The 25167-nt window shown below is 55.8% G+C and overlaps 2 protein-coding genes across 4 annotated transcripts in view; one reads left to right on the top strand and one right to left on the bottom strand.

Moving 5' to 3' along the window:
• Nucleotides 1-91: 91 nt before the first annotated feature.
• Nucleotides 92-19506, top strand: MAP4K1 (mitogen-activated protein kinase kinase kinase kinase 1). Of its 3 annotated transcripts, XM_058280189.2 has the most exons (31): nucleotides 92-1227; nucleotides 1399-1456; nucleotides 1576-1666; nucleotides 2454-2518; nucleotides 3975-4030; nucleotides 4132-4179; nucleotides 4355-4397; nucleotides 4482-4554; nucleotides 5046-5177; nucleotides 5635-5697; nucleotides 5805-5886; nucleotides 6404-6520; nucleotides 6720-6798; nucleotides 7367-7428; nucleotides 7504-7547; nucleotides 7625-7669; nucleotides 9130-9172; nucleotides 9577-9739; nucleotides 9814-9896; nucleotides 10308-10392; nucleotides 11185-11261; nucleotides 11355-11415; nucleotides 12631-12739; nucleotides 12825-12883; nucleotides 13105-13208; nucleotides 13716-13890; nucleotides 14328-14390; nucleotides 15013-15102; nucleotides 15182-15252; nucleotides 15845-15900; nucleotides 19324-19506. In XM_058280189.2, exons 1-31 carry the CDS (start codon nucleotides 1129-1131, stop codon nucleotides 19391-19393), a joined length of 2466 nt encoding a protein of 821 aa, XP_058136172.1. In that variant the 5' UTR covers nucleotides 92-1128; the 3' UTR covers nucleotides 19394-19506. The 3 variants fall into 3 exon arrangements, with proteins under 3 accessions (XP_058136172.1, XP_058136174.1, XP_058136175.1); XM_058280191.2 differs by lacking the exon at nucleotides 15013-15102 and having other exon boundaries at nucleotides 1044-1227; XM_058280192.2 differs by lacking the exons at nucleotides 15013-15102; nucleotides 15182-15252; nucleotides 15845-15900 and having other exon boundaries at nucleotides 1044-1227.
• A 91-nt stretch (nucleotides 19507-19597) lies between these two features.
• RYR1 (ryanodine receptor 1) overlaps nucleotides 19598-25167 on the bottom strand; it is a 110364-nt gene continuing 104794 nt past the window's right edge. The window contains 10 exon segments of the mRNA XM_058279118.2: nucleotides 19598-19856; nucleotides 19940-19991; nucleotides 20174-20274; nucleotides 20364-20428; nucleotides 20830-20986; nucleotides 22595-22729; nucleotides 22912-23058; nucleotides 23434-23494; nucleotides 23585-23715; nucleotides 25058-25100. Coding sequence (XP_058135101.2) covers nucleotides 19761-19856; nucleotides 19940-19991; nucleotides 20174-20274; nucleotides 20364-20428; nucleotides 20830-20986; nucleotides 22595-22729; nucleotides 22912-23058; nucleotides 23434-23494; nucleotides 23585-23715; nucleotides 25058-25100 — 988 coding nt within the window. The 3' untranslated portion in view covers nucleotides 19598-19760.

Genomic DNA, 25167 nt, shown 5'->3' with positions numbered 1-25167 from the left:
TCACTCCGTCCGACCTGGACCAGCGGCGTGAGAAAAAGCCTAGTCTGTCCCAGTGCGCAGGTGCCTTCTCGGGTAGAGGAGGCGGGGCTAAGCTTTTCCCGGGCCTCGCGTTTTAGGTCTCGGAGTCCGAGCGCGAGTGTATTCCTGAACTCCTTCGCCAAGGAGACGAATTTCTGACGGCGGCCGCACACGCGGGCTGTGGACACTTGAAAACGTGTGGGAGTGCATGTCGTAGCTTTCCCTTTGGGCCAGATCTCTAAAGATGTGCTCCCTGAGGTCCCCTCTGTCCCAGTCTTGGGCACTTGAGGCAGGACCCTGAGATCCCAGAACCCTGAACCCTGGCACCCACCTTCCCGCCCAGCTCCACGGGGAGAGTCCCGCAGGACTGTTGTGCTCTGCCTGGCAGGGGCTGTGGTGAGGGGCTTCTGGGCCACGCGGAATCGCGCCCATTCCCCTTTAGGCTCCAGTTTTGGGGGTGAAAGCTTGTCTAGGGCATAGGGCAAGCACCCCATGTGTGTTTAGACCGCACATGGTAGGCACGAGTGCACAGGCATGTGCCGTGTACTTGGAGGCGTGTGCTCTGGATACATACACTTTTGTGCAGGCAGGTATGCAGGCATATGCCACGTCTGCCGGTCTATGAACCAAACAGGCAAGTACTACATAAATGCATGTATGCTTCCAAGTTGAACAGGCACGTACACTATGCGGCCATCCCCTCTGCTGATCTGCCACTTCCAGGTTGTGGCCAAACCCTCAAGCACCCATCAGAGCTTCAACTATGGCCCTGACCCAGAACGGGGGAGGGAGTGCTAAGGCACACACAGACACAGAGGTCACAATTAAGATAATTTGCATCTCATTTACATCCAGCCCTGGTGCCTGGGGGTGGATCGGGTCCCCTGGGTCCCAGGCAAGCTGCCCCTCACAGGCTCTCAAGACCCAAGGGACAGGGGGAGGAGCCGGCTGCACCGCCCTGCGCTGGGGCAGGAAGCGAGAGTGGGGAGGGGGGAGGCCGCAGCTCGCGGAGGCAAAGCGGGTGCCTGGTGTGGAGGGAGGGAGGTTCCAGCGCTCGAGCCCTGAGGCCCTGCTGGCCCCTGGGCGCAGGCCCAGCCCCGGCCCCCAGGGATGGACCTCGTGGACCCTGACATCTTTAATAGGGACCCCCGGGACCACTACGACCTGCTGCAACGGCTAGGGGGCGGCACCTATGGGGAAGTCTTCAAGGTGAGGAGCCCCTTCCCCCAACTACCATCTCTATCACTCTCCAAGCCGTGATCTTTGGGAGGAGGCCTGGGAAGGGAAAGGGATGTTGGGGGACCTTGGCCTTGGCTCAGGGATGCTGAGGAGGGGCTTGGGGAACCCGGGCCCTTCTGACTTCCAACTTCCCCTTACAAGGCCCGAGACAAAGTGACAAGGGACCTGGTGGCATTGAAGATGGTGAAGATGGAGCCTGGTGAGATGAGGACCCAGGAGCTCCCTCCCCACACCCCTACCCCCACCTCCTGGGACCCCAGGATGGCCTCCCTCATACCCCCCTTCCTGCAGTAGCATTCTCTCTCCCCCTCCTCGCAGATGATGATGTCTCCACCCTTCAGAAGGAAATCCTCATCTTGAAAACTTGCCGGCACGCCAACATCGTGGCCTACCACGGGAGTTATCTCTGGTGAGGAGCCTGGACCCTGTCCTGGGATCCAGCCCAGCCCCCAACCTGCAACCCTCATTTCTGACTGGGGTACCCCTAACTTGATCTTCCGAATCTGAACCCCTATTTCTGACCAGACACCCAAACCTGACCCTCAATCCTGAACCTCCTTTCCTAACTGGGGCACCCCTAACCTGAGAGCCAGTTCTAAGACCTGTTTTCTGACCCCCTATTCTGATCCCAATTCAGAACTCCCGTTTCTGACCTGAGATCCCAAAATTGATCCCTTCATGGTAGCCAAACCTGAAACCCAAGTCTCTTCAAACTAATCAGTCATCATTCGGGCTTGTGGGTCCCTGAGTTTCACTTTCTGCTTCTTTAATATGAACGCTTTGATTCCCTGACCAAAAAATGAATATCCCAGTTACCCCGATAATGATTTCTACCCCCTAGACCTGGCACCCTGGGTCTCTCTCTCCTCCCATCGTCCCCAACCTGTGAGATGCCTGCCTTATCTCCTGGGTTAGCACGGGGCAACAGAGGGTGCCCTGGGTTTGGAGCCCAAAGACCTGGGTTTGAGTCCAATTGACTCTAAGAGCACATATCCTCTCTGAGCCTCAATTTTGCCATCTGAAAAATAGGGAGCTAGAGAGATGGCTGCTATTCCATTGGAGTGCTTGGTGAACTAGAACAAGACAGACAATGAACTAGGGGCTCTCCCATAAATAATATTGCTCTTACTATCATCAATTATTACTTTTATTATTTTATTACTGCTTTTACTGTTATCATCGTTGAACCATTGTAGGCTGCAGAAGCTCTGGATCTGCATGGAATTCTGTGGGGCTGGTTCTCTCCAGGACATCTACCAGGGTGAGAGGAGGCACAAGGCAATCCAGGCACCCTCCACGTCTTGTGTCCCCCTCTCCTGTCTGTGTTTGCTTCTGCCTAGGATAGTTTTCCTGGACTCATAGTTCATGCACTGAGCCCCTGCTCTGGGCTGGGCCCTTGCCCCCAGGAGTTGACAGCCCTCCCCAATCTTTCAGCCTGCAAGGATTCCTTCTACCTTCCTTCCCCTTCTCTGTCTCTACCCCCCCATCCTTGTCTCTACTTCCCCTCACTCATCTCTGTGTCTACACTTTCTTATCAAGCAAGATCTGTCCGTGTGTTGGAATATTTCTGTGTTCATAGTCGATGCCCAAGTGTCCGCCGAATGAATTTCTGGGTCTCTCAGCCTGCCTTTCATTCTTGGAAAACTTGAGGGTAGGGATGGGCCTCTGCGCAGCTCCTGAATTTCTGATGCCCACCTCTGTCTTCCACCATCTCCCTGACTCTCTCCAGCCCCAAGCCTTCAAGTGTCAGAAAAGGAAGGCCCTCAGAAGTCCTTAAGGGGGGAAACTGAGGCCCATGGTGAGGAAGTGGCTCACATGGCAGTCACACCTGGTCCCTGACCACCTCTCTGTGTCTGTCTTGCTGTCTCTGTCAATCTCTCTCATCTCTCTCCACCCTTCTGTGTCTTTCTCTTTCTAAAGATGACTGTTTTCCCACATGCTGCTCCCTGATCATTTCTTTCCTGACCGTCTCTTTTTCTCTCTGCTTCAGCTGGAATCTGTCCTGCTTCTCTGTCTGTCTGTCTCTCATCGTCTCGGTGTCTCTGCCTTCCCCCATTTTGCAGTCACCTCACTCTCCTGGTCAGAGCACCCCCACCCCATGCACACCATGTTCCCATTTGCCCTTGAAGAGATGCCCACAGTCCTCCTGGGTCCTGGGTCTGAGCCCAGCACTCCCCCAGGCGCCTGTCACCCCCACCCTCGCTGGCTCCCTCTGCTCCCCCTGCCCTCCGCCTCCTCTGGACTCTAACTCCGCTCCCGTCACCTCACTGCTTCCCCACCAGCCGTACTCCCCTCAGATTGCTGCTCATGTCTGCACCCAAACGCCACCTTCTCAGAGGGGACGTCCCTGACCACCCCGGCAAAAACTTCATACCCCTCCCTACACGTATTTCCTGTTGTCCTTTCCTGCTTCGCTTTACCTCTCACTATTTAGAAACATCTCACTTTCTGTCTATTTCACTCATTTCTCTCGTGTACCGTCTGCCTCCCGCACTGGAACGTTCTCTCCACAAGAGCAGGGTCTTCGCTCTTGGTGCCTGGCACGCATCTTCTCTGTCTCCCTCTGGCCTCTGCGCTGCTGCTTCTCTGTGGCTCAACAGCCCCTGTCTCGCCTCTCCTTGTGGCACCCTCCCAGGCAGTGTGGGTGGGAGCCGAGGATGCCTGGGTCCAGGTTTCCGGCTCCCCCCCTAAAACTGTGCCTTGGGTGACCTTGGCAGTGACTGGCCCCCTGTCAGAACTCCAGATCAGCTATGTCTGCCGGGAAGTGCTCCAGGTGAGGCGAGGGGTGGGGGAGCTTGAGGGCCCTGCCCCTACTCCCACCCTCTCTCCTCTACCCCAGGCACTCACAGCTCCCTTGTCCACCCCTCTCCCCAGGGACTGGCCTATTTGCACTCACAGAAGAAGATACATCGAGACATCAAGGTCATCTGGGGGCAGTGGGGTGGCTTGGGGGCTCAGGAGACCAGGGGATGGGAGTGGCATTTGGGGTCTCAGGGAGCTGGGTGGTATTGAGCTATGGGGCAGGGGAGCCCAGGGTGGGCAGCGCCGGGCTGCGGAGGGGGTCTCTAACAGCCTCTGACCCCTCTCTTGCCCCCAGGGAGCCAACATCCTCATCAATGATGCTGGGGAGGTCAGACTGGGTGAGTGTGGCTGGTGGGGGTGGGCAGGGGGGCTGGCTGCGGGCCTGGGGGACCCCAGGTGACTGTCTCTCCCTCTGCCTCCAGCTGACTTTGGTATCTCAGCCCAGATTGGGGCAACGCTGGCTCGACGCCTCTCCTTCATTGGGACCCCCTACTGGTGAGGGTGCCTGGAGGGCAGCTGGGTGGGGGAGCGGCTCTTCCCACCCTGCTTCTCCAGAGTCTCCTGCCTGGCACCGTTGCCCGTGGTCTTTCTCTGTCGAACATTCTGCCATGGCTCTCTCTTGAGTTTTTCCTTTCCTCACAGCTCTCCGTGTTTCTCTGTGTTTGCCTCGTTTTCTTCTTGTTCTCGTCTCCCCATCTCCATCTACTTCCGTCTTTTCCCTCTCTGTACAGCAGTGGCCCTCTGCCCGTTGTTTCTGTCTGTCTGGCCCTCACTCTGGCTCTGGCTCCCAGAGTCTCCCTGTCTCCATTTCTGTCGCCCGCTCCAGCTCTCCCTTTCTCGCTCCTCTGGCTCTCTCGGCCGCTCGGCTCCCTTCTCCCTGTCTGAGTCGCCCCCCCCCACACCCCACATCACACACTGAGGCCTCTCTGCCCTTCTGCCTTCCCCTCCCTGTGCCGCCCCGGCTCTCTGAGGGTCTCTGCCCCCAGGATGGCTCCAGAAGTGGCGGCAGTGGCCCTGAAGGGGGGATACAACGAGCTGTGTGACATCTGGTCCCTGGGCATCACGGCCATTGAGCTGGCCGAGCTGCAGCCACCGCTGTTCGATGTGCACCCTCTCAGGTAGGTGGGCGCAGTGGGACCCTGGGGCCCAGGAGCCCCGCCCAGGCCTGACCCTGTGGACCTCCCAGCCTGCCTCCCTGGCAAGACCCTTCTGCATAGAGAAATAAATAAAAAATAAATCTTTAAAAAAATTTTTAAAAAGACCCTCCTGCAGGAGACCCCTTTCCTCAGAGACCAATTTGAGCCCCTCAAGGGTTTCCCCAACCCAGAAAACCTTCTCTTCAGCCCTCCACGCCAGGAACCCCCATCCTGAGCTTTCCTCTGCCTCGGTCTGAAATGCGATAAAAATGCGCCTACTGCGTGTGGTGACCTGGCACCCGTAACACCCCAACCTCGTTGTCCTCCCTTCCTGCCCTCCCCATTGATCTCTGGCCGCAGGGCTGTAGGACTCCTGGGAGGGTCTGGGGACTCCTCGGCCATGAGGTCTGAACCCCATGTTCTCTCCCTACTCTTCTAGAGTTCTCTTTCTCATGACCAAGAGTGGCTACCAGCCCCCCCGACTAAAGGAAAAGGGCAAATGGTGAGAGAGGCGGTTGTGGGCGAGGGAGGGAGTGGGCAGAGCCAAGGTTGGAGGGCTGATGGGAGGCCTCTGTCCCCAGCCCCAGAACCTGGCTTCTTCCTCCCCAGGTCAGCTGCCTTCCAGAACTTTGTCAAAGTTGCCCTCACTAAGAGCCCCAAGAAACGACCCGGCGCCACCAAGATGCTCAGTGTAAACCTCCCCGCCCTGAGAAATTCCCCCCCAAACTCTTATCACCCCAGAACTCCCCAGGGCCTTCCGTGACTCCATAGAACTTCGATAATTTAATTCCACAGAAACCATGTGGCCCTTTCAAAGTCCCTAACCCCCCAGAATTTTCCGGGATCTCCCCCAAACCCTCATATTGTTCCTCAGACTTTTGCAAGAGCCCCTGAATTGCTAGAAGGCACAAATTTCCAAGGGCCTCAAGATCCATTCCTGAGTGTCCTCTTGAATTCCAGGGGAACTCCATCCCCTCTAAGACGGCTCTGGAATTCTCCAAGCACCCCGTCCAGGAACGCCAAATTCTTCTGGGCCCCTGAAACGATTCCAGATCCCTTCAGGGTGAAACGCCCTAGCCTTCCTTGCCCTCCCTTTCATTTGACCCTTTCCCCAACCAGATCCCAGCAGACGAGGCCTCAGCACCCTCTCCCAGCCTCTCCCCCCTGCCCAGTCCTCTCTCTTCTGACACTCTCCTCCCCTCCCCCAGCACCAACTGGTGTCCCAGCCTGGGCTCAGTAGGGGCCTGATCCTAGATCTTCTCGATAAACTGAGGAATCCAGCGAAGGGATCCCAGGTTGGCGAGATTGAGGACGAGGAGCCCGAGGTGAGGGCGCCGGCTGGTCGCAGCATCGGGGTCTGTTGCTTGGGCTGCCCCCTCTGCCTGGGGTGCCTCCAGCCTTCCTGCTGCCTCTCTAAAGGGGAGAAAGGAGGAGGACGGGGCGCCTGGCCCAGGGCTGGGGACACAGGGTCGCGGGGGGCCACTTGGGGGCTGGGACCCCTGATGTGACTGCCCCTCTGCCCAGGTCCCTCCTGCCATCCCTCGGCGGATCAGGTCCACCCATCGGTTCAGCTCTCTGGGCGTCCCAGATGCAGACTGCAGTCGTGAGTAGAGAATTCATAAGTTTGGGGACCTGAGAACCTCTAACAGACCTAAGAGACCTCAATCGCCCTCATCAGCTGCCAGGGACCCCCATGACTACCTGACCTTATAGCAGACCCTGGCGGCCCTCAGCACTCCCAGACAGACCCTGGGAGACTTCCGGTACCACCTGACTCCTAAAGAGAGCCCCAGAGCCTCCGTCATCCCCAACAGACCCCAGTACCACCTGACCCCGTTAGAGACCCCAGAGACCCACAAAAGATCAGAGACCCCGCCACGGCCCTGTGAGATCCCCCATCACCACCCTGAGCCCAAAAGAGACCTCAGAAGTCTCTCTCACAACCCCCGATGCCCAAATTCTGAAAACCTCCTATAACTGCTGTGAGCCCCCAATTCCCTGATCCCAAATCCTAACCTCCAAATGAGACCCTTGTTCGCCAAGACCCCTCCAAGAGACAGTCCCAGTCCCTAAGACCCTGACTCCAAATCCCCCAAACAAACTGTTCTGTTCCCAAAGCTGTCTTTGTAGACCCTCCCCAACTGTGTGTTATGTCTCCCCCCACCCCTCAGGGCGGCACATGGAGTTCAGGAAACTCAGAGGCCTGGAGTCCAGACCCCCAACAACCAACACCGTGAGCCACCTCCCCTGCTCTCCCCAGACACCCCCACCTCCCTAGACCGCTGCTGACCCTTCCTCTGTCCGGCAGGCTCCCTCCCAGCGCCCTGGAGACGTGAGGAGCGGCAGCCCCAGGTCAGAGCCCCCCGGGAGGAGGGGAGGGGCGGGATGTCTGGAGGAGGCACCCAGGGCTCAGGCCTGTCACTCTGCAGGATGCACCTGTCGGAGTCTGATGACGACTATGACGACGTGGACATGTAAGACGGGGCCCGGCCCTGAGTGCCACAGGTCCTCAGCTCAGTCCCCACCTTCCCACAAACCCCCGAGTTGACCCGCACTTAAGTTTTCTCTAACAGATTCAGCATATATTTGTGAAATTGCTATCTGTAAGTTACTCTTAAAAATGCTCCTTGGACCAATCTACTATAAATGTAGCATAGTCCTCAACTAAAGTTGGCTACAGTTTAAATGGATAGAATATACATAAACATAATAAAGTGCTAAGGCCATACAAAATTGTGGTAGTTTGGAGCTGTATATACCTCCTAAAGAACAGGCTCTTAATCTTAATCTATTCCAGTGGGTGTGAACTCATTTTAAGTGGGACTCTGATAAGGTTACTTCAGTTAAAATGTGGCCCACCTCAATCAGGATGGATCTTAATCCTACTACTGGAGTCCTTTACAAGCAGAATGAAATTCAGAGAGAGAGAGAAGGCCATAGGCCACCTGACCCCAGTCTCAGTCTCTACCCGCCTTCCACCCCTGACCCCGGACTGAGTGCAGGGCAGCCCCCACCTTCCTCCTTCCCTCAACCCAACCCCTGGCTGGACCCCCAGCCCAGGCTGCACCTTCCTTCGTCCCCAGTCCCTGACCCCCAAGACAACATCCACCCCGTCCCCCACCTTCCTTCATCCCTAACCCCTGACACCTATCTCTTTCCCAACCTCAACCCTTACCTCCTTCACCTCTGGACCTGGTCCCAGCCTCAGCCCTCATCGTTCTTCCACCTTCTTATAGGACCTTTGACCTGACCCCCATATTCAGTCCCACCTGCTCTCAATCCCAGACCCAATCCTGGTTCCTTCCAGATTGTCCTTCTGCCCCAGCCAAGATCTTTCCCACCCATCCAACTCAGCCATGATCCTGCAGCTGCAGCCTAGTCCCTAGCCCTTCCCTGATTTTGCTTCACCCCCCGGGCCCACCCCAGACCTCAGCTATAGCCCCAACCCCCAACCCCAAGTCCTCATCTTTCTTCATCTTCTCACCCAATCTCACGCTGAACCTTGACCCCTTGAAATTTCCCCAGTGCCAGACCCTTAGCCCCAGATCCAAACCTCAACCCCAATGGTCAGTCCAGGCCCCCACCTTCCCCCAAGCCCCGGGCCAGTGTCAGCCACACGGCTTGTATGTAATGGGCATCCGGTAGGAACCTGACCCACAGGAGCTGACATTCACTGTGGTACTCGGTGGCTGTGAAGTTCCAGGTGCTAGCACAAGACCTGACGGGTTTCAGCGCCTGACATCCAAGAGTTGCTGATATAATTATCATCACTGATATTAGTCTTTACTCCGGCTGCAGTTCAGACTGAGTGACCCCCTTACCTTCCTGACCTCAGACCCCGATCTCCAACCACCAGCCCTGAATAATCCAGGGGATACTGTCCCCCAGTCTTTGTCCCCAGACCCCACCCATATACCCCATCTCTATGTTTCAGCCCCACCCCTGCAGAGGACATCCCTCCTCCACTGCCCCCCAAGGTAAGGCCCTGGGCAGGAGCTGGGAGGCTGGGGCCTGGGGCCGCTGGGGGACCTGGAGGCCAGGGTTACCAGATGCTGGGCACTGGGCTCTCCAGGGCTGGGATCTGGGATGATGGGGACATTGGGATCTGGAAGTGGCATCCCTGAACCTATAGGTAGGAGTCAATGCACTGGCCAGTAGCTGGTTCTGGGGACCCTCTGCCATATCCAGCACTAACCCTTTAGTTGCTGGAGTGCGTGGAAGCCCAGCGGTCATGGGAGGATTGGAGTGGAAGGGATGTTGGGGAAGGGCCAGAGCCAGCCTGGATGACATTCCAGGGGGAGGTGGGGACTGGGGTTGCAGGCTGCTCCCTCTCTGAGCTCATCTGATGTTATTTCCCCACACCCCTTCCCTGTCCCCAAAGCCCAAGTTCCGTTCTCCATCGGATGAGGGTCCTGGGGGGGCTGGGGGCGAGGGAGAGCTGAACCCCGGGGTGCTCGTCCGGTGTGCCAGTGGGCCTCCCCCACGCACCCCTCGTCTGGGGCCTCCCCCAGCCACCCTCAGCCCCCACCTCACTGCCCATTCAGGTAACGGGGCAGGCCAGGGAGGGGGGTAGGCAGGAGTGGCACTGGGGCCTGATTGCCCCCCCAATCCTTCCCAGAACCCTCACTCTGGAGCCCAGACTCCCAGGAACCCAACCAGCCCCCACTGCTGCCCCCCAAGAAGGAAAAGATGAAGAGAAAGGTGAGGCAGCCATGCTGAGTACTCACACCTGGGGATGGGCCTGGGGGTGCCTGGCAGGAGTGGGGTGTCAGGAGGACTAATGATATCAGTTGACATTTTTTGAGCCCGTCTTCTCTGCCATACACTCATCTCATGTCTTTGCGTGGTGTAACACGTCTGGCCCTTCACAGATAGGGGTAGATATCACAGAGCTAGAGTTTAACCCCCATTTTAAAGATGGGAAAACTGAGGCACAGAGAGGGGAAGGAGCTTGCCCAAGGTCAAAGGCCTTTGAGGAGACAGAGGCAGGGTTTGAACCCTGCATTCTTGCTCCAGTGTCTGTAGTCTTCACCACTGCACCTTCCTGTCCCTGCTCCCCTTTGCTGCCTCCTGGTGACTGATCTGCTGCTCGCCTGCCCATGGCCTGCCCAGGGATGTGCCCACCTCGTGAAGCTGTTCAATGGCTGCCCACTCCGGATCCACAGCACAGCCGCCTGGACACACCCCTCCTCCAAGGGTGGGCATTCAGGAGGGCAGAGGAGAGCCTGGCAGGGGTGGGGGAGTACAGGGAGGGGTGGGGAGGGGAGCAAAGGCAGGGGCAGGGATACGGCCTTCCTGGGTGGGTGAGGTAAAGCTGAAGCTGAGGCAGAGCCTGGGGTTATATTTGGACTTTGGGGATTAAAAGTGGGTAGAGGGAAGATGAATTTGAGAGGGAAAACTAGGAAAATGAGAGTTTGGGGACCAGGAGAGCCGGAATATAGCAGAAAGTTCAGATGGGAGGATGGAAGTTCAGTTGAAGGGTAATATTAGGGAGACAGGGGTCGGTATTTGGGGGTCAGGAGTTTTACAGGTCAGAATGCAGCAGAAAAAGTCAAAGGTGTGAGACAAGGTGAGTTGGGGGTAAGTGTTAAGGAAATAGGGTCAGGGTTTGGGGGTCATGCTGGATAGAAAACCTCACATGGAAGTCAGAGGTTGAGGATCAGTTTGAGACCAGGTTAGAATTTGGGGGTCAGAATTGGAGAGGGAAGGGGGCAGAGTATAGAGGGAGGCAGAGTCTAAGTTAAGGGTCAGATCTGAGGAGACAGATGGTTGGTATTGGCAGGTCAGAGGTGGAAGAATCGGGGACTGGACTAAAGGACCGGGTTAAGATTGGGAAAACCAAGGCTGCCAGTGTCAATTTGGGGGAGAGAGTTGGAGATCAGAGGGACAAAGCTGGGGCAGAGTGCTAGTGATTGGGGTCAGCATGGGGGAATCTGGGGGACCCCTGAGGATAAGGCAGGTCCTAGCTTCCTTATATCTGTCCCCACAGATCAGCACCTGCTCTTGGGGGCAGAGGAAGGCATCTTCATCTTGAACCGGAGTGACCGGGAGGCCACGCTGGAGATGGTGAGGCGCAGTACCTAGGGTGGGGCAAGGGCAAGGCTTGGAGTTGGGAGTTCCAGGGGTGTTACAGGAACCATTCCCTCCTGTTCTCTATAGCTCTTCCCTGGCCGGACCACCTGGGTGTACTCCATCAACAACGTCCTCATGTCTCTCTCAGGTCTGGCTGTGATTTGGGTGGGAGAGGGCAGGGTCAGCAGTCGAGGAGCCGAGGGTCAGGGGCCTGGGAGTTAGTTGGGCACAGTGGAAAAAACTTAATCTCCCCCTTCACAGAGCCCTCAGTTAAAATCTCAGCCACTTTTTTACCGTGGGACTTAGGGCAAGGGACTTCTGCGCCCAGAGCCTCAGTTTCCTTATCTAGGGAAATAGAATCAATGGGAGATATCTGTAAATAGTATGAGATTTTATAAAATTCTCTCATGTGACCGTGGGGATGCACAAGTTCAAAATCTGCAGGCAGGCTGCAAGCCAGGAGTTCAATGAAGGTCCTTATTGACTTCTCAGGAGACTTTGGTTGTCAGAAGTCAAGCTGGAAAATTCTCTCTGAATGCTGAAATCACTTCCCTTTTTAAGGCATTCAACTGATTGGATTAAACATCCCTCATTGCTGACGGCAGTCTCCTTGGTTGATTATAGATGTAATCAGCCATCTATGCAATCAACTCCCTAATGATTAAAGTCCATTAATGTCCTCATTTTATAATTAGTCCAGTGCTCGCTTAACCAAACAACTGGGCACAATTACCTGGCTGAGCTGACACATTAGCCTAACCATTACACTCTACTTCTCAAGTTATCTCTGTAATAGGTAATTTCTACAATAGGTTTGTCTTTAAATTGCCTTTGAAGTTCAGATGATCATGAGAACTTATTCCACATTTTACTAAGACAGAGTGAGCAAGATTAAAACATTGTGTGAGATTGTTTTATAGATATTTTGTGTAAATCAAGTTCTAATTTGGGGGCAGTTGCCAAGCCATATAGCATTCATGAGCTAAGTTAATGTCATGGTTAATGTCATGACTGTGATGGGAAAACTTTAGAAGAATTCCTAGACATGTTTCCTCTTAAACTTTGCAATATGTATAGCTGCATCTGACTGATTGTCAGTAACTTCTTAGGCAGCTACAAGCCCCTTGAGGGTTGGGAGCATCTTTTATTTCCTCACTGTTGACTAGGGCCAAGCCCAGTGCCCGACCTCCAGCAGGCGCTGCAAATGCATTGAGTGAGAAAGAAATGAATGAAAAGGGCTTGAGACTTGCTGCCTCAGCCTTTAAAACAAAGGAATGGGACCAAGTGTGGGGGTGGGGGAAAGGAGGGAGAATCCAGGGTCCTTTAACTGCCTGCTTCCCCCCCCAATACACGCACCCTGCAGGAAAGACCCCCCACCTGTATTCTCATAGCATCCTGGGCCTGCTGGAAAGGAAAGAGACCAGAGCAGGGAGCCCAATCGCACACATCAGCCCCCACCGGCTCCTGGCCAGGTACCAGTCCCCTGCAGCCCCCAGCCGTTCCCATCCCGGCCCTACTGCTGACCCTCCTCCCATCCACGCCTTCCGCCTTCTGCAGGAAGAACATGGTCTCCACCAAGATCCAGGACACCAAAGGCTGCCGGGCGTGCTGTGTGGGTGAGAGACGCCCGCGGGAGTGCGGGAGGGGAGGTGGGACCGGGCCGCGGGCGGGGTTTGGGGCCCTCATCCTCCCCTAGAGGGTTGCCGAGTTAAGGCAGGATGTCCAGGGCCCGGGAGCCAGGCGTGGTGGTCTCGTAGTCTGACCTTGGGGACGGGAGGGGTTGGGGGTGGGAGATGTGGAGATTGACCCTGACCTATCCCTCCCCCTCCCCCCACAGCGGAGGGTGCAAACTCCGGGGGCCCTTTCCTATGCGGGGCGCTGGAGACATCCGTGGTCTTGCTCCAGTGGTACCAGCCCATGAACAAGTTTCTGCTCGTCCGGGTAGGGGGCCGTCGGGGGTGGGGGCCCCGTCGCGGTGGGAACCTCTCTTGGCGCTTCCCTTCAGAGCCCCACGAAGCCTCACCTCAGCCCTGCCCCAGGACCCGCTCACCTGCGGCGGGTGCAGGCCCCCCCCCCCCCGGCCCCTCACACCTGGGTTTAGTTGATCCTTAGGCCTTATGCCCCACCCCCGGGGTCTCTAAGGCGCCCGCTGGGAGTCTCTAGGGTAGCTTTGCTGCCTTCGAGGCCCCGCCCCCTCGGGGCCCCACCCTTCAGCGGCCAAGGTGGCACCCCCCACAGGAAGCCACGCCCACCCCAGGCTCCACCCCTCGCTTTCTAAGGCAGCACCCACTTAAACCCCTGGCCTGTCTCGCTCCCTGATATTTCCAAGTGGCACCTCCTAAGACCGAGGGCCCAGAAATACTTCGGAAGTCGCTGCCCTCCGAGGCCCCGCCCCCGGGCCCCGCCCCGGGCCTCCTCTGAGCGCGCCCCTCCCTGTGCGGCCCGCAGCAGGTGCTGTTCCCGCTGCCGACGCCGCTGCCCGTGTTCGCGCTGCTGACGGCGCCGGGCTCCGAGCTGCCCGCCGTGTGCATCGGCGTGAGCGCGGGGCGGTCGGCGAGGTCGGTGCTCTTCCACACGGTGCGCTTCAGCGCGCTCTCCTGCTGGCTGGGCGAGATGAGCACCGGTGCGTGGGCCCGGGCCTCGCGGGGGGCGGGGCCGCGGGAGGGGCGGGGCTGCCGGGGGCGGGGCCGCGGGAGGGGCGTGGCTGCCGGGGCGGGGCTGCCGGGGGCGGGGCCGCGGGAGGGGCGTGGCTGCCGAGGGACGGGGCTGCCGGGGGCGGGGCCGCGGGAGGGGCGGGGCTGCCGGGGACGGGGCTGGTCGGCTTTTAGCCCAGCGCGTTTGAGGAACCTGGTGGACTCCGAAGGGGAGGGGGAAGACGGGCGGGTCTTATTTTATTGGTGAGTTTGGTGGTGGGGCGGGGCGTAAGGGGGCGGGGTTTAGCCTGCTGTCTCGGAAATGCAAGGCGCGCCTAGCTGACAAGACTTGGGCTTTTTGATGGGGGCCTGGTATGGGGCCTGGGGAACTAGGCGGAATTGGTCCTTGAAATCCTCTCTTAAACAGAGCACAAGGGGCCAGTGCAGGTGACCCAGGTGGAGGACGATACGGTGATGGTGTTGATGGACGGTAAGCTCCGTTCCCCCACCCCGACTGAGGATCTTTGCCCCAGAAGCCTCTAGGCCCTTGAGAAACGCTGAGGCCCCTCCAGGCTCCCCCACCCTTCTTTGCTTCTTGCACTAAGTCTCATAGTGCCTCAGTGACCTCCTAATCCACTCCCCCCACAAGCCTTTTTTTTTTTTAAGATTTATTTTATTTATTTCTCTCCCCTACCCCCACCCTCCGCCAGTTGTCTGCCATGTGTCTATTCGCTGTGTGTTCTTCTGTATCTGCTTCTATTCTTGTCAGCGGCACTGGGAAACTGTGTCTCCTTTTTGTTGCATCTTCTTGTAGTGTCAGCTCTCCGTGTGATCAGTGCCACTCCTGGGCAAGCTGCACTTCTTTTCACGTGGGGTGGCTCTCCTTACGGGGTGCACTCTTTGCGCATAGAGCTTCCCTATGCGGGAGACACCCCTGCATGGCAGGGCACTCCTTGCGTGCATCAGCACTGTGCGTGGGCCAGCTCCACACCGGTCAGGAGGCCCTGGGTTTGAACCCTGGACCTCCCATGTGGTAGGCGGACTCCCTAGCCATTGAGCCAAATACGCTTCCCTCCCACAACTCTTAAAACCCTCTCTCTACCCCCTCCAAGGCTCTCTGAAGCTGGTAACCCCAGAGGGGGCCCCAATCCGGGGTCTTCGTACCTCAGAGATCCCCATGAATGAAGCGGTGGAGGCCGTGGGTATGTGCTGGGGTCCTGGGGCCAGGGTGGAAGCTCCAGTGATCCCAAGGGTGGGTGACCACCACTGCCTTCCCTGCAGCCATGGTCGGGGGTCGGCTCCAGGCCTTCTGGAAGCATGGAGTGCAGGTGTGGGCTCTAGGATCTGATCAGGTAAGCTCCCCACCCAGCCCCCACAGCCCCACCCTTCCCCCTCAGTCACCACAGCCACCAGGTGGGCTGGAAACCTGGGTCAGGGTGGGAAGACCTGGAGGAGACAGGTCCCCTTCTCTACCCAGGGTCTCTTGGGTCCACATTTCGTTCAGACCACTGTGTGACTCGGGCAAGGGACTTGGCTCCTCTCTGAGCCTCGGTTCCCCACCCACTGTAGAGACATACGGGAGGTATGGGTTAGGATCCAGATGTGACCTTTGGCAAGGGACTTAACCTGCCTGCATCTCACATTCCTCACCTGGAAGTGGAGAGGAAAATGGTGCTTATTTCATAGAACTCCTGTGTCAGAATCTGCCCTGACATTTTCAGATATTATTCTTCATAGTCACCTACCTACCAGGTAGGTACAGGTGAGTAATCTCAGGCACAGAGATGTTAAGCATCTTGCCAGAGTCACACAGCTGGTGAATAATGTTGGCAAGAGTGATTATTCCTGGGCTTGAAGCCAGAAGGTTCAGAAACTTCCTCTGCAGTATGTGGGGAGAGGGGAGGGAACTTCCAGACACTGATACACATGCTACCTTTTCCCTAGCTGCTGCAGGAACTGAGAGACCCCACCCTCACCTTTCGTCTACTTGGCTCCCCCAGGTACCGTAATGTGGAGAGGTATTCCCAGCCACCTGTAGCTTTGGCCTGGAGAGTCTCACCTGGTCTCTCTGCTTCCATCCCTGCCCCATATAGTCCATTCTCCCAACAGTAACCAAGAGGATAGTTTCTTTTGTTTTGTTTTGTTTTGTTTTCTTTGTTAGCTTAGGAGGTACCAGGGATTGAACCCAGGACCTCATGCATGGGAAGAAGGCACTCAGCCACGTGAGCTACATCTGCTCCCCTCATTTTTTTTTTTAAGATTTTATTTATTTCCCTCCACCCCAACCCCCGTTCCCCCTGTTGTCTGCTTTCTTATGTCCATTCGCTGTGTGGTCTTCTGTATCTGCTTGTATTTTCATTAGGCAGCTCTGGGAACTGATCGTGGGGCCTTCTGGAGTGGGAGAAAGGCAATTACTCTCTTGTGCCACCTCAGCTCCCCATCATGCTACATCTTCTTATTTTCTCTCCTCTGTGTCTCTTTGTGTCGTCTTTCTGCACCAGCTCTCTGTGTCAGCCAGCACTCCTGCACAGGGCGGCATTCCCACGTGGACCGGCATTCCGCCTAGTCCAGCCTGCCACATGGGCCAGCTTGCCCTCACCAGGAGACCCTGGCCATCCAACCCTGGACTTCCTATATGGTAGACCGGAGCCCAGTTAGTTGAGCCACATCCATTTCCCAGCTCCCCTCATTTTTTATTTTAACTTTATTTTGACTTAATTTTAGACTCACAGAGAAGTTGCAAACATAGCAAAAAAAAATTATTGTATTCCCTTTACCCAGAGTCCTCAGATGTTAAATTTTTAACCACATTTGCCTTCTCCCTCTCTTTCTCTTTTTCTGAACCACTTGGGAGTAAGTGGCAGACATGATACTCATTTGGCAGTAAATACTTCAGTGTATGTTTTCTTTTTTTTAAAAAAATTATTTATTTATACCCCACCCCCCGCCACTGTTTGCTCTCTGTGTTCATTCACTCTGTGTCTGCTTGTCTTCTCATTATATGGCTCCAGGAACCAATCCTGGGACCTTAGAACTGGGAGAGAGGCACTCATTCTTTTGCTGCCACCTCAGCTCCCTGGTCTGCTTTGTCTCTTATTGTCTCTCCTCTGTGTCTCTTTTTTTTTTTTTTTAAAGATTTATTTTTATTTATTTAATTCCCCTCCCCTCCCCCGGTTGTCTGTTTTCTGTGTCTTTTTGCTGCGTCTTGTTTCTTTGTCCGCTTCTGTTGTCGTCAGCGGCACAGGAAGTGTGGGCGGTGCCATTCCTGGGCAGGCTGCTCTTTCTTTTTCACGTTGGGCGGCTTTCCTCACGGGCGCACTCCTTGCGCGTGGGGCTCCCCCACGCGGGGGACACCCTTGCGTGGCACGGCACTCCTTGCACACATCAGCACTGCGCATGGGCCAGCTCCACACGGGTCAAGGAGGCCCGGGGCTTGAACCGCGGACCTCCCATGTGGTAGACGGACGCCCTAACCACTGGGCCAAAGTCCGTTTCCCTGTGTCTCTTTTTGTTGCATCATCTTGCTGCACCAGCTCTCCACATGGGCCAGCCCTCCATGTGGCCCAGCACTCCACATGGGGCAACACTCCACGTGGGCCAGCTCTCTGCGCAGGCCAGCTCACTGTGTGGGCCAACTTGCTTTCACCAGGAGGCCCTGGATATTGAACCCTGGACCTCCCATATGGTAGATGGGAGCCCAATTGCTTGAGCCACATCCGCTTCCCAGTATATGTTTTCTAAATCAAAATAAGGACATACTCTTATATGACCACAACACAGCTGCCAAAGTCAAGAAAGTAACACTGAGACATCACTACCTTCTAATCCACATACCTGTTCAAGTTTCACCAGGTGTCCCAATGATGCTCTTTATAACAAAAAGAGTAATTTTTTTTTTTCTACCCCAGAATTCAATCCAGGATCACAGGTTGCATTTAGAAGTCATTTTCTTTAGTCTTCAGCCTGTAACAATTCTTCAGACTTTCTTTCATGACCTTGGCACTTTTGAAGAATATAGGAATGTTTTGTAGAATGACCCTCAAGTGGGTTTGTTTAAGGTTTTCAGGTTCTGCATTTTTGTCAGGAATGCCACAGAAATGATGTTCCCTTCTCAGTGCATTGTATCAGGAGGCCCAGGATGTCAGTTTGTCCCATTCCTAGTGATGTTAGCTTCGATTATTTGATTTGGAATCAGTCAGGTTTCTCCATTGTAAAGTTACTATTTTTCTCCTTTGCAATATGTAAGTATCTTGTGGGGAGATCCATTGAGACTATGTAAAATACTGTTTTTCATCAGACTTTGACTCACTAATTTTAACAGCTATTGATGGTTTTTGTCTGAAACTATTAATTATTGGGATGGTTACCAACTGGTGATTTTCTAATTCTGTCATTCTTTGTACATTTATCAGTTGGCATTCTATATAGGAAAAAGCTGTCTCTTCTCCACTATTTATTTATATCAGCATGGTCTCATGGATTTCCATTTTATTCAGTGAGTTATAATCTACTACTATCATTATTTTGTTTTGGTATACAAATAGTTCCATATTTAACCAGCGGGAGCCCCTTCAGGGAGCCCCTGGGTCCTTTTTTTTTAAGGTTTATTTCTCACCCCCCTCCCCCAGGTGTTTGTGCTTGCTCTCTGTTCATTGTGTGCTGTGCCTGCTTGTCTTCTTTTAGGAGGCACTGGGAACTGAACTGCGACCTCCCATGTGGGAGGGAGGTGCCCAACTGCTTGAGCCACATCCACTCCCTGCTTGTTTTGTGTCTCCTTGTTGCACCAGCTTACCATACCAGCCCTTCGCATCAGCGTGCTGTCTTGCTTGTCTTCTTTAGGAGGCACCAGGAATTGAACCCAGGACCTCCCATGTGGGAGGCAGACACCCAGCTGCTTGAGCCACCACAGCTCCCTCCCCTGTGTCCATGCCAGAGAGGTCTTTTTAAAATCCAAATCTGATTGTATATTTCTCCCTGTGGCCTCAAGATAAATACCCAATCCTGGCCACAGCCCACAAGGCCAGGACATCTCCATTCCCGCCCCAGACTCCCTTCCACCTCTAGGCCTTTGCATAAGTTGTTCCCTCTGCCCAGAACACTCCTCCCTGCCCTTTTCAGTACGTTCCCTCTGAGTCTGCTTCAGGTTGCAGCTCCACCATCCATTCTTTGGGGGAGCCTTGGCTGACCTCCTGGATTAGGTTTTCCTGCTCTCTGCCCCATGCTTCTTTGCATGCAGGTAATTCATTGTTTGTGTTGATCTTCCATTCCAGACTGTGAGCTCTCTGAGGGAAGGGACCACATCTGCTCTTTCACTGCTATAGCCCGGCTTTGAGCTGACGCAGCTGGCGGCAGCCTGTCTTTAACTACTTTGTGAATGAATGAATGAATGAATGAATGAACTGACTTCTCCCTTCTTTCCCCAGGCCTGTGGTGGTGGAGACACGCCCAGCAGACGATCCCACCGCCCCCAGCAACCTCTACATCCAGGAATAAGTCCCTGGGGGAAGGAGGGGCCTAGGACCAGGTCCCTGCACCCCTCTCTCCAACCAACACACACTAGTGGTCAAGCCATGCCCCTGGCTCCCAATAAATATAACTTCAGCCTCTGTTGTCATCTTGTTTTACTCGGAGGGAGGTAGACTTCCTGGATGCCCACTCTCAAAAAAAAAAAAACAAAACTCCAACTCAGCCCAGTGATGCCAAGGGGTATAGCACAGACTTTATTTCTCCAACACATGGTCACGTCTCTCCCAACTGCCTGGCGGAGGGAGTGGGGTGGAGATGATGGCCGAGAGGGCAAAGGGCTTGCCGAGAGAATAAGGCACTTGAGGTGGGGGTGGAGGGCCAGCCGGAGGGTGTCTCAGCTAAGCTGGTCCTCGTACTGCTTGCGGAAACAGTCACCGGCCGGGAAGAAATCCCAGCATCGCTCCTGGTACATCTTCCAGACGTAAGACTCCTAGGGTTGGGGAGGTGGGGAAGAGCCAGTTGGTCGCATCCTCCCACGTCCCTGCCACTGTCCTCCCACTGACAATTCCTTACCTGGCCCGTGTGTTCTGTCTCGTCCTTGTTTATCAGATACATCAGGAAAAACCTGGGGGGCGGGCGGACAGCGCGAGACCGTCAGGACCGCCCTTAGCTTCTCCTGATTGGCTGGCTGGAGGTTCACTCACATGGACGCCACACCCCCTGGTCGGCCAGAGGCCCAGCGCCCCGCCCCTGGCCGGCGGCGGCCACACCCCGCCCTCCTGATTGGCCAGCGGGCCCCGCGCTCACATGTAATTGGCCAGGTTGTGCTCTTCGAGCGTGTGTGTCTCGAACCCGTGCGGTGTCGTATCGAAGTAGTCGCTGCCGATTCCGCAGATGAAGCACTTGGTCTGTGGGTGGGGGGAGATATCAGAGTCGAGGCCCAGTTGACGCCCCCAGTTTCCCCTAATCCCTCTGGGTGGCCCCAGACGTGACCCACCTCCATATCCTCCTTCACTTGTTCTTGCTGGTCTCGGAGTTCACCAAAAGCGTCAATAATCAGACCTGGGGGCGGGGGCAGATGCGTGTCAGTGCACCACCTCCCCCCCTCACCCGCTTTAGACCGCCCCCATCCGGCTATCCACCTCTGGGCCTTGCCTTCCATGCCCTTCTCCCCAGTTTCACCCACCTCCTAAGAATAATATCTAGTACTTATGAGCCAGACACTTGGGACATAACCAACTCCACCCTCACAATCCTGTGAGGTTAGAACCACTAATATCCCCATTTTACGGATGGAGAAACTGACGCTCAGAGACGTGACTCGCCCAAGGTCTCACCGTGGAGAGAGGCAGAGCTGGAATTTGAAGCCAGGCAGACAGGCTCCCCGGCCTGCAGACTCAGCCATGGAGCTGGCCTGCTTCCGGGCACTGAGGCCCCACCCCTGTGGCCCCAGCAGCACTGACCCTGGATGATGGCCAGCAGGATGACGATGACGAAGAAGAAGAAGGTGATGTCAAAGACGACGCGGTACAGCTCGTACTCGTCACCTGCCGGGTCCTCGATCTCGTCACCAATGCCCCCGCCAGCCCGGACGCCCACGTACATGTGAAACAGATAACACTGCCCGGGTGAGGGGGAGGCAAATTGTCATTCATCCGATCAGTCCACATCCACTGGGTGTCCTGGCTAGGTGGGCAGGACACACAGCTGAGAGAGCCCTGGAGCCCACCTCACAAGGCTCACAGACATGGTATCAGACGGTGACATCCGGAAGTGGTCAGGGCTGGCACGGGGGAAGCACAGGCAGAGGGGTCAGGGCTGGGATAGGGGAAGCATGGGGAACCCTGAGAGCCCAGTGGAGACTCCTGACCCTGCTCCCGGGTGATCAGGGGAGGCTTCCTGGAAGAGGGGACGTGTGAAGTGAAGGGGAGGTGGGAGAGAATGTTCCAGGCAGAGAAAACCGCACGTATTATGTCAGCATTGGAGAGGAAAGACTAACCCTTGCTCCTGTGAGGAACTGAAAGAGGTTCAGTGGGGCTGAAAACTAGAGCTCCTGTGAGCGAGAGCTGAGCAGTGAGGCGAGGCCTGGCCTCAGGGCTCCGCAGGCCCTGACCCAGTCGGTGGCCAGGGATGGCTTCCTGTAGGAGGTGGCATTTAAGATGAAAGGTGACAGTGTCAAGTGAAGGGATGTGTATGTACATGGGGCCTGGGGTGGGGGGCAGGTACCAAGGGCCTGAGTAGGGAGGAAACAGGTGGCCTTAGGGGAACTGAAAGAGGACCAGGCTGCCAGAGACCAAAAAGCAAGAGGGACTGTGGTCAGATTGAGGCAGGACAAGCTCCTCCTAGGCTTATGAGTCATGGTGAAGGAGCTGGATTTTATCCGGAGAGCAGAGGAGATAGCAGACCACCTGGCACTTGGGGAAGACATCATGATTTTTCTGCCCATGTTCCCCAGAAGTGAAAGAAGCCCAAGTTGTCTTGCATGAGAGCTGACCACGTCACTCTTGGCTGCGGGGGGGCCGGGCCGTGCACAGGCAAGGCCAGCTCTAGTGGGCTGAGGAACTGAGCCCTGTCCTGTGAGCAGGGGACCCGAGGAATCAGGTCACAGGACACCTTTTAAGACAATCCCCTGAAATGATTCGTCCGATTGTGGCCCTTCATTCTAGTAGGATAAAAATCAATTTGGGGCTGTGAGCAATATTAGAATAGAAAAGAGAATATAAACAAGCATTGCATGCCAGTCCTTTGAGTGAACTCTTCCTTGCAGAGAGTGATGACAGCAGCAGCTAACATCTATACAACACTTAATATGCGCCAGGCACTTCTAAGACTTGGGCGTCTGAGATGGTTGGGGAGGGCCAATCAGTCCTAACAGCAACCCTATGAAGTAGGCGCTATTATTATACACCATGTGACAGGCGAGGAAGCCAGGACGCGGGGAGGCCCCCTGGCCCGCCCCACATCACACGCCTCCTCAGTGGCAGGGGACTTTGCTGGAGCACTTTCCAGTGATGATCATTTTAAAAGCTCAAAGAACATTAAAGCGGCGGCTAACGTTGCTGGACCCTCGTTACGTGCCTGGCGCTGTCCAAAGCACTGGGCAGGCGTCAGCTCGCTGAACCCTCCCAACCAGTCCTGGAGGGAGGGAAGGGAACCCCCTTTACAGACGGGAGGCCAAGGGCCAGGGAGGGGCCGTCACGTGCCCGCGGGCGCCGGGGCGCGGCTCACCGTCATCATGTCGTCGCACTTCATGTCGGGCTCGTCCTCGTCCTCGCTCTTGTTGTAGAACTTGCGGAAGAAGTTGAAGGCCACCACGGTGTACAGGTAGACCACCACCGCCAGGAGGCCCACGGTCATCACCAGCTGCGGGCAGGCCGGGGCCGGGTCAGCCTGGCCGTCCTCAGCCCCAGGCCTCGGTCCTGACGCTCGTGCTCGCCTCAGCCTGCCCAGCCTCGCCCCCGCCGTGCCGGCCGCCCCGTCCTCACCCCCGCGCCTCTACCCAGACTTCCTGCCCCCCCCGATCCTCGCCCCCGTCCTCATCGCACCTGTTTCCCGTTGTGGGTGACGGAGGAGAGGATGGTGCGCAGCGTCTTGACTCCCATGGCGATGTCCAGGAGGTGGGCAGCAAAGAAGAAATTGTTGTAGTGTCCCAGGAGGGACATCACCATGTACCAGCCCAGGTACAAGAAAGACTGTAGGCACACAGGGGCAGGGGTCAGGGAGCATTCTGACACCAAGGGCGCCAGGGGTCTGGGAACATTCGAGAGGGTTGGGGGTGCTCTAGGGGGCTGGTTGGGGAATATATGGAGGATGAGGAGGACTCTGGGAGAGAAGGTGTCCTGGAGGGAGTTGGGGAACCCTCTGCAGAGGGAAGGAGTCTGGAATGCAAGAGCTCTCTCGGGGAGTTGAAGAATGTTCTGGGGACAAGGAGCAATGGGGGGGAGGTGTCAGAGAATATCCTGGGCTTAGAGGTAGCCCAAGGGCTTGGGAGTTGTCCCCTGGTCAGGAACACCTGGCGTGGAGCCCCCAACTCTCCCAGCACCCCCCCATGCCCGGCCCCTTCTCACGTTGTCTGTGAAGATGACCCCAAACTTCCAGATCTGGTACTTGATGTCGATGGACATGAGCCTGCGTGGGGGGAGAAGGCCAGATATCTGCAGGTCACGCGCCGGCCGCCTCCCCCGCGGCCCCAGGCCCGCGCAGGGCCGTCCAGCTCACCAGGTCAGCAGCCCCGGCGGCGGCTCGGGCTTCCGCTCGCTGTGGGCTTTGATCTCCAGCGTGGCCAGATCCATGCCCAGCAGCTCGGCGATCCGCTCCCGCCCATAGATGTCCCCGTGCTTGTCCAGGACCTGGATGGAAGGGCGTCGGGCAGTGCGGGCACGACTGGCAGGGGAGGGGGGCTCACAGCTGGTTTGGGAGGGGGCACTGGGGACACCCTGAACTTTGTGTGTGAGAAACTGGGAGAAGGACCCCAGATCCCTGGGGACGGGTCCAAAAGTAATAGAGGTTGGCCTAATTAGTTGGGATAATTTCATTACTTTCAGGTAGGTAGAAAAGGAAGCCTAAATTGGGACTCCTGTCCCCTCTGCCCTCGTTTCCCCTCATCCACCCCCGTGCTCACTCTGCTCCAGCCACACGAGCCCCCTCGCAGTTCTTTAAATCCACCAGGTACCTTCCTGCCTCAGGACCTTTGTACTGGCTGTTCCCCTTGTCGAGGATACTCTTCCCCCAGATGGCCCATCTGCTCACTCCCTCACCTCCTTTTTAATTAGCATGAGCTGTCCTGACCACGTGACATAGAATAGCCCCCTCTCCTAACTCACACTCTCATTCCTCTTCACTGTGTTATTTTTTCAAAATAATCATCACCCAAGCATTATAAATACGTCCGTCATCTTGTCTTTCCAACTCAAATGTCAGAAACACTGTTTTGTCTATGCTGGATCCCAGGTCCCTACGACCATTTCTAGTACACATTAGGTGCTCAATATAAACATTTGTTGAATGAATAACGGTAAAGGCCAATATTTTTCAAGTGTTTTCCTATGTGCCAGATACTGTTCACACAGTCATCTAGTACTTACAACCACCCTGTGAGGCTGGCACTACTACTATCCCACTTTGAATATTAAGGAAACTGAGGCACGGAAAGGTTGACACAGAAGGAAAAAGGGAGGCAACCCAGTTCCAGACTGTGTGTGCTTAAAATACTCTGCCCCGGGAGCGGATGTGGCTCGAGCAGTTGAGTGTCTGCTTCCCACATAGGAGGTCCCGGGTTCAGTCCCCGGTGCCTCCTAAAAACAAAAACAACAAGTAAACAAACGAAAAAAAACAACTCAGGGAAGCTGATGTGGCTCAGTGGTTGAGAGCCGGCTTCCCACATACAAATTCCCAGGTTTAATCCTCGCCCTCTACCTCAAAAAACAAACAAACCAAAAAAACCTCTGCCTCACTTCCTCCCTCATGACTAACATTAATTGAGTTCTTGCTCTGCTTTGCACTTTACATGTATTGTCTCATTTGGGAGAGGCAGGTGTGATTATTTCCAGATAGGGAAACTGAGGTTCTCCTCAGAGAGGCAAAGCCCCTCGCCCAAGGTCGCACAGCAGGGGCCTGGCAGGGCTGGGATGGTCTGGTGGCAGCAGAGGACCCAGCCTGGGAGGTCCCACCTCCCCACCCGTGTGCTCTCACCTTCCGCTTCACAAACTTGTCCCAGTAGTTGCTGGGGAAAGACCTGCGGAGAGACAGGAGACCGTGAGAGCGAGAAGGGTTAGAGGCCGGTGCCGGGGCGCAGGGGGAGA

This window comes from Dasypus novemcinctus, chromosome 18 (assembly GCF_030445035.2).
Source record: "Dasypus novemcinctus isolate mDasNov1 chromosome 18, mDasNov1.1.hap2, whole genome shotgun sequence".
Taxonomy (NCBI): Eukaryota; Metazoa; Chordata; class Mammalia; order Cingulata; family Dasypodidae; genus Dasypus; species Dasypus novemcinctus.
Note: the sequence above shows the minus strand (reverse complement) of the source record. Positions and strands in the feature narration are given on the sequence as shown.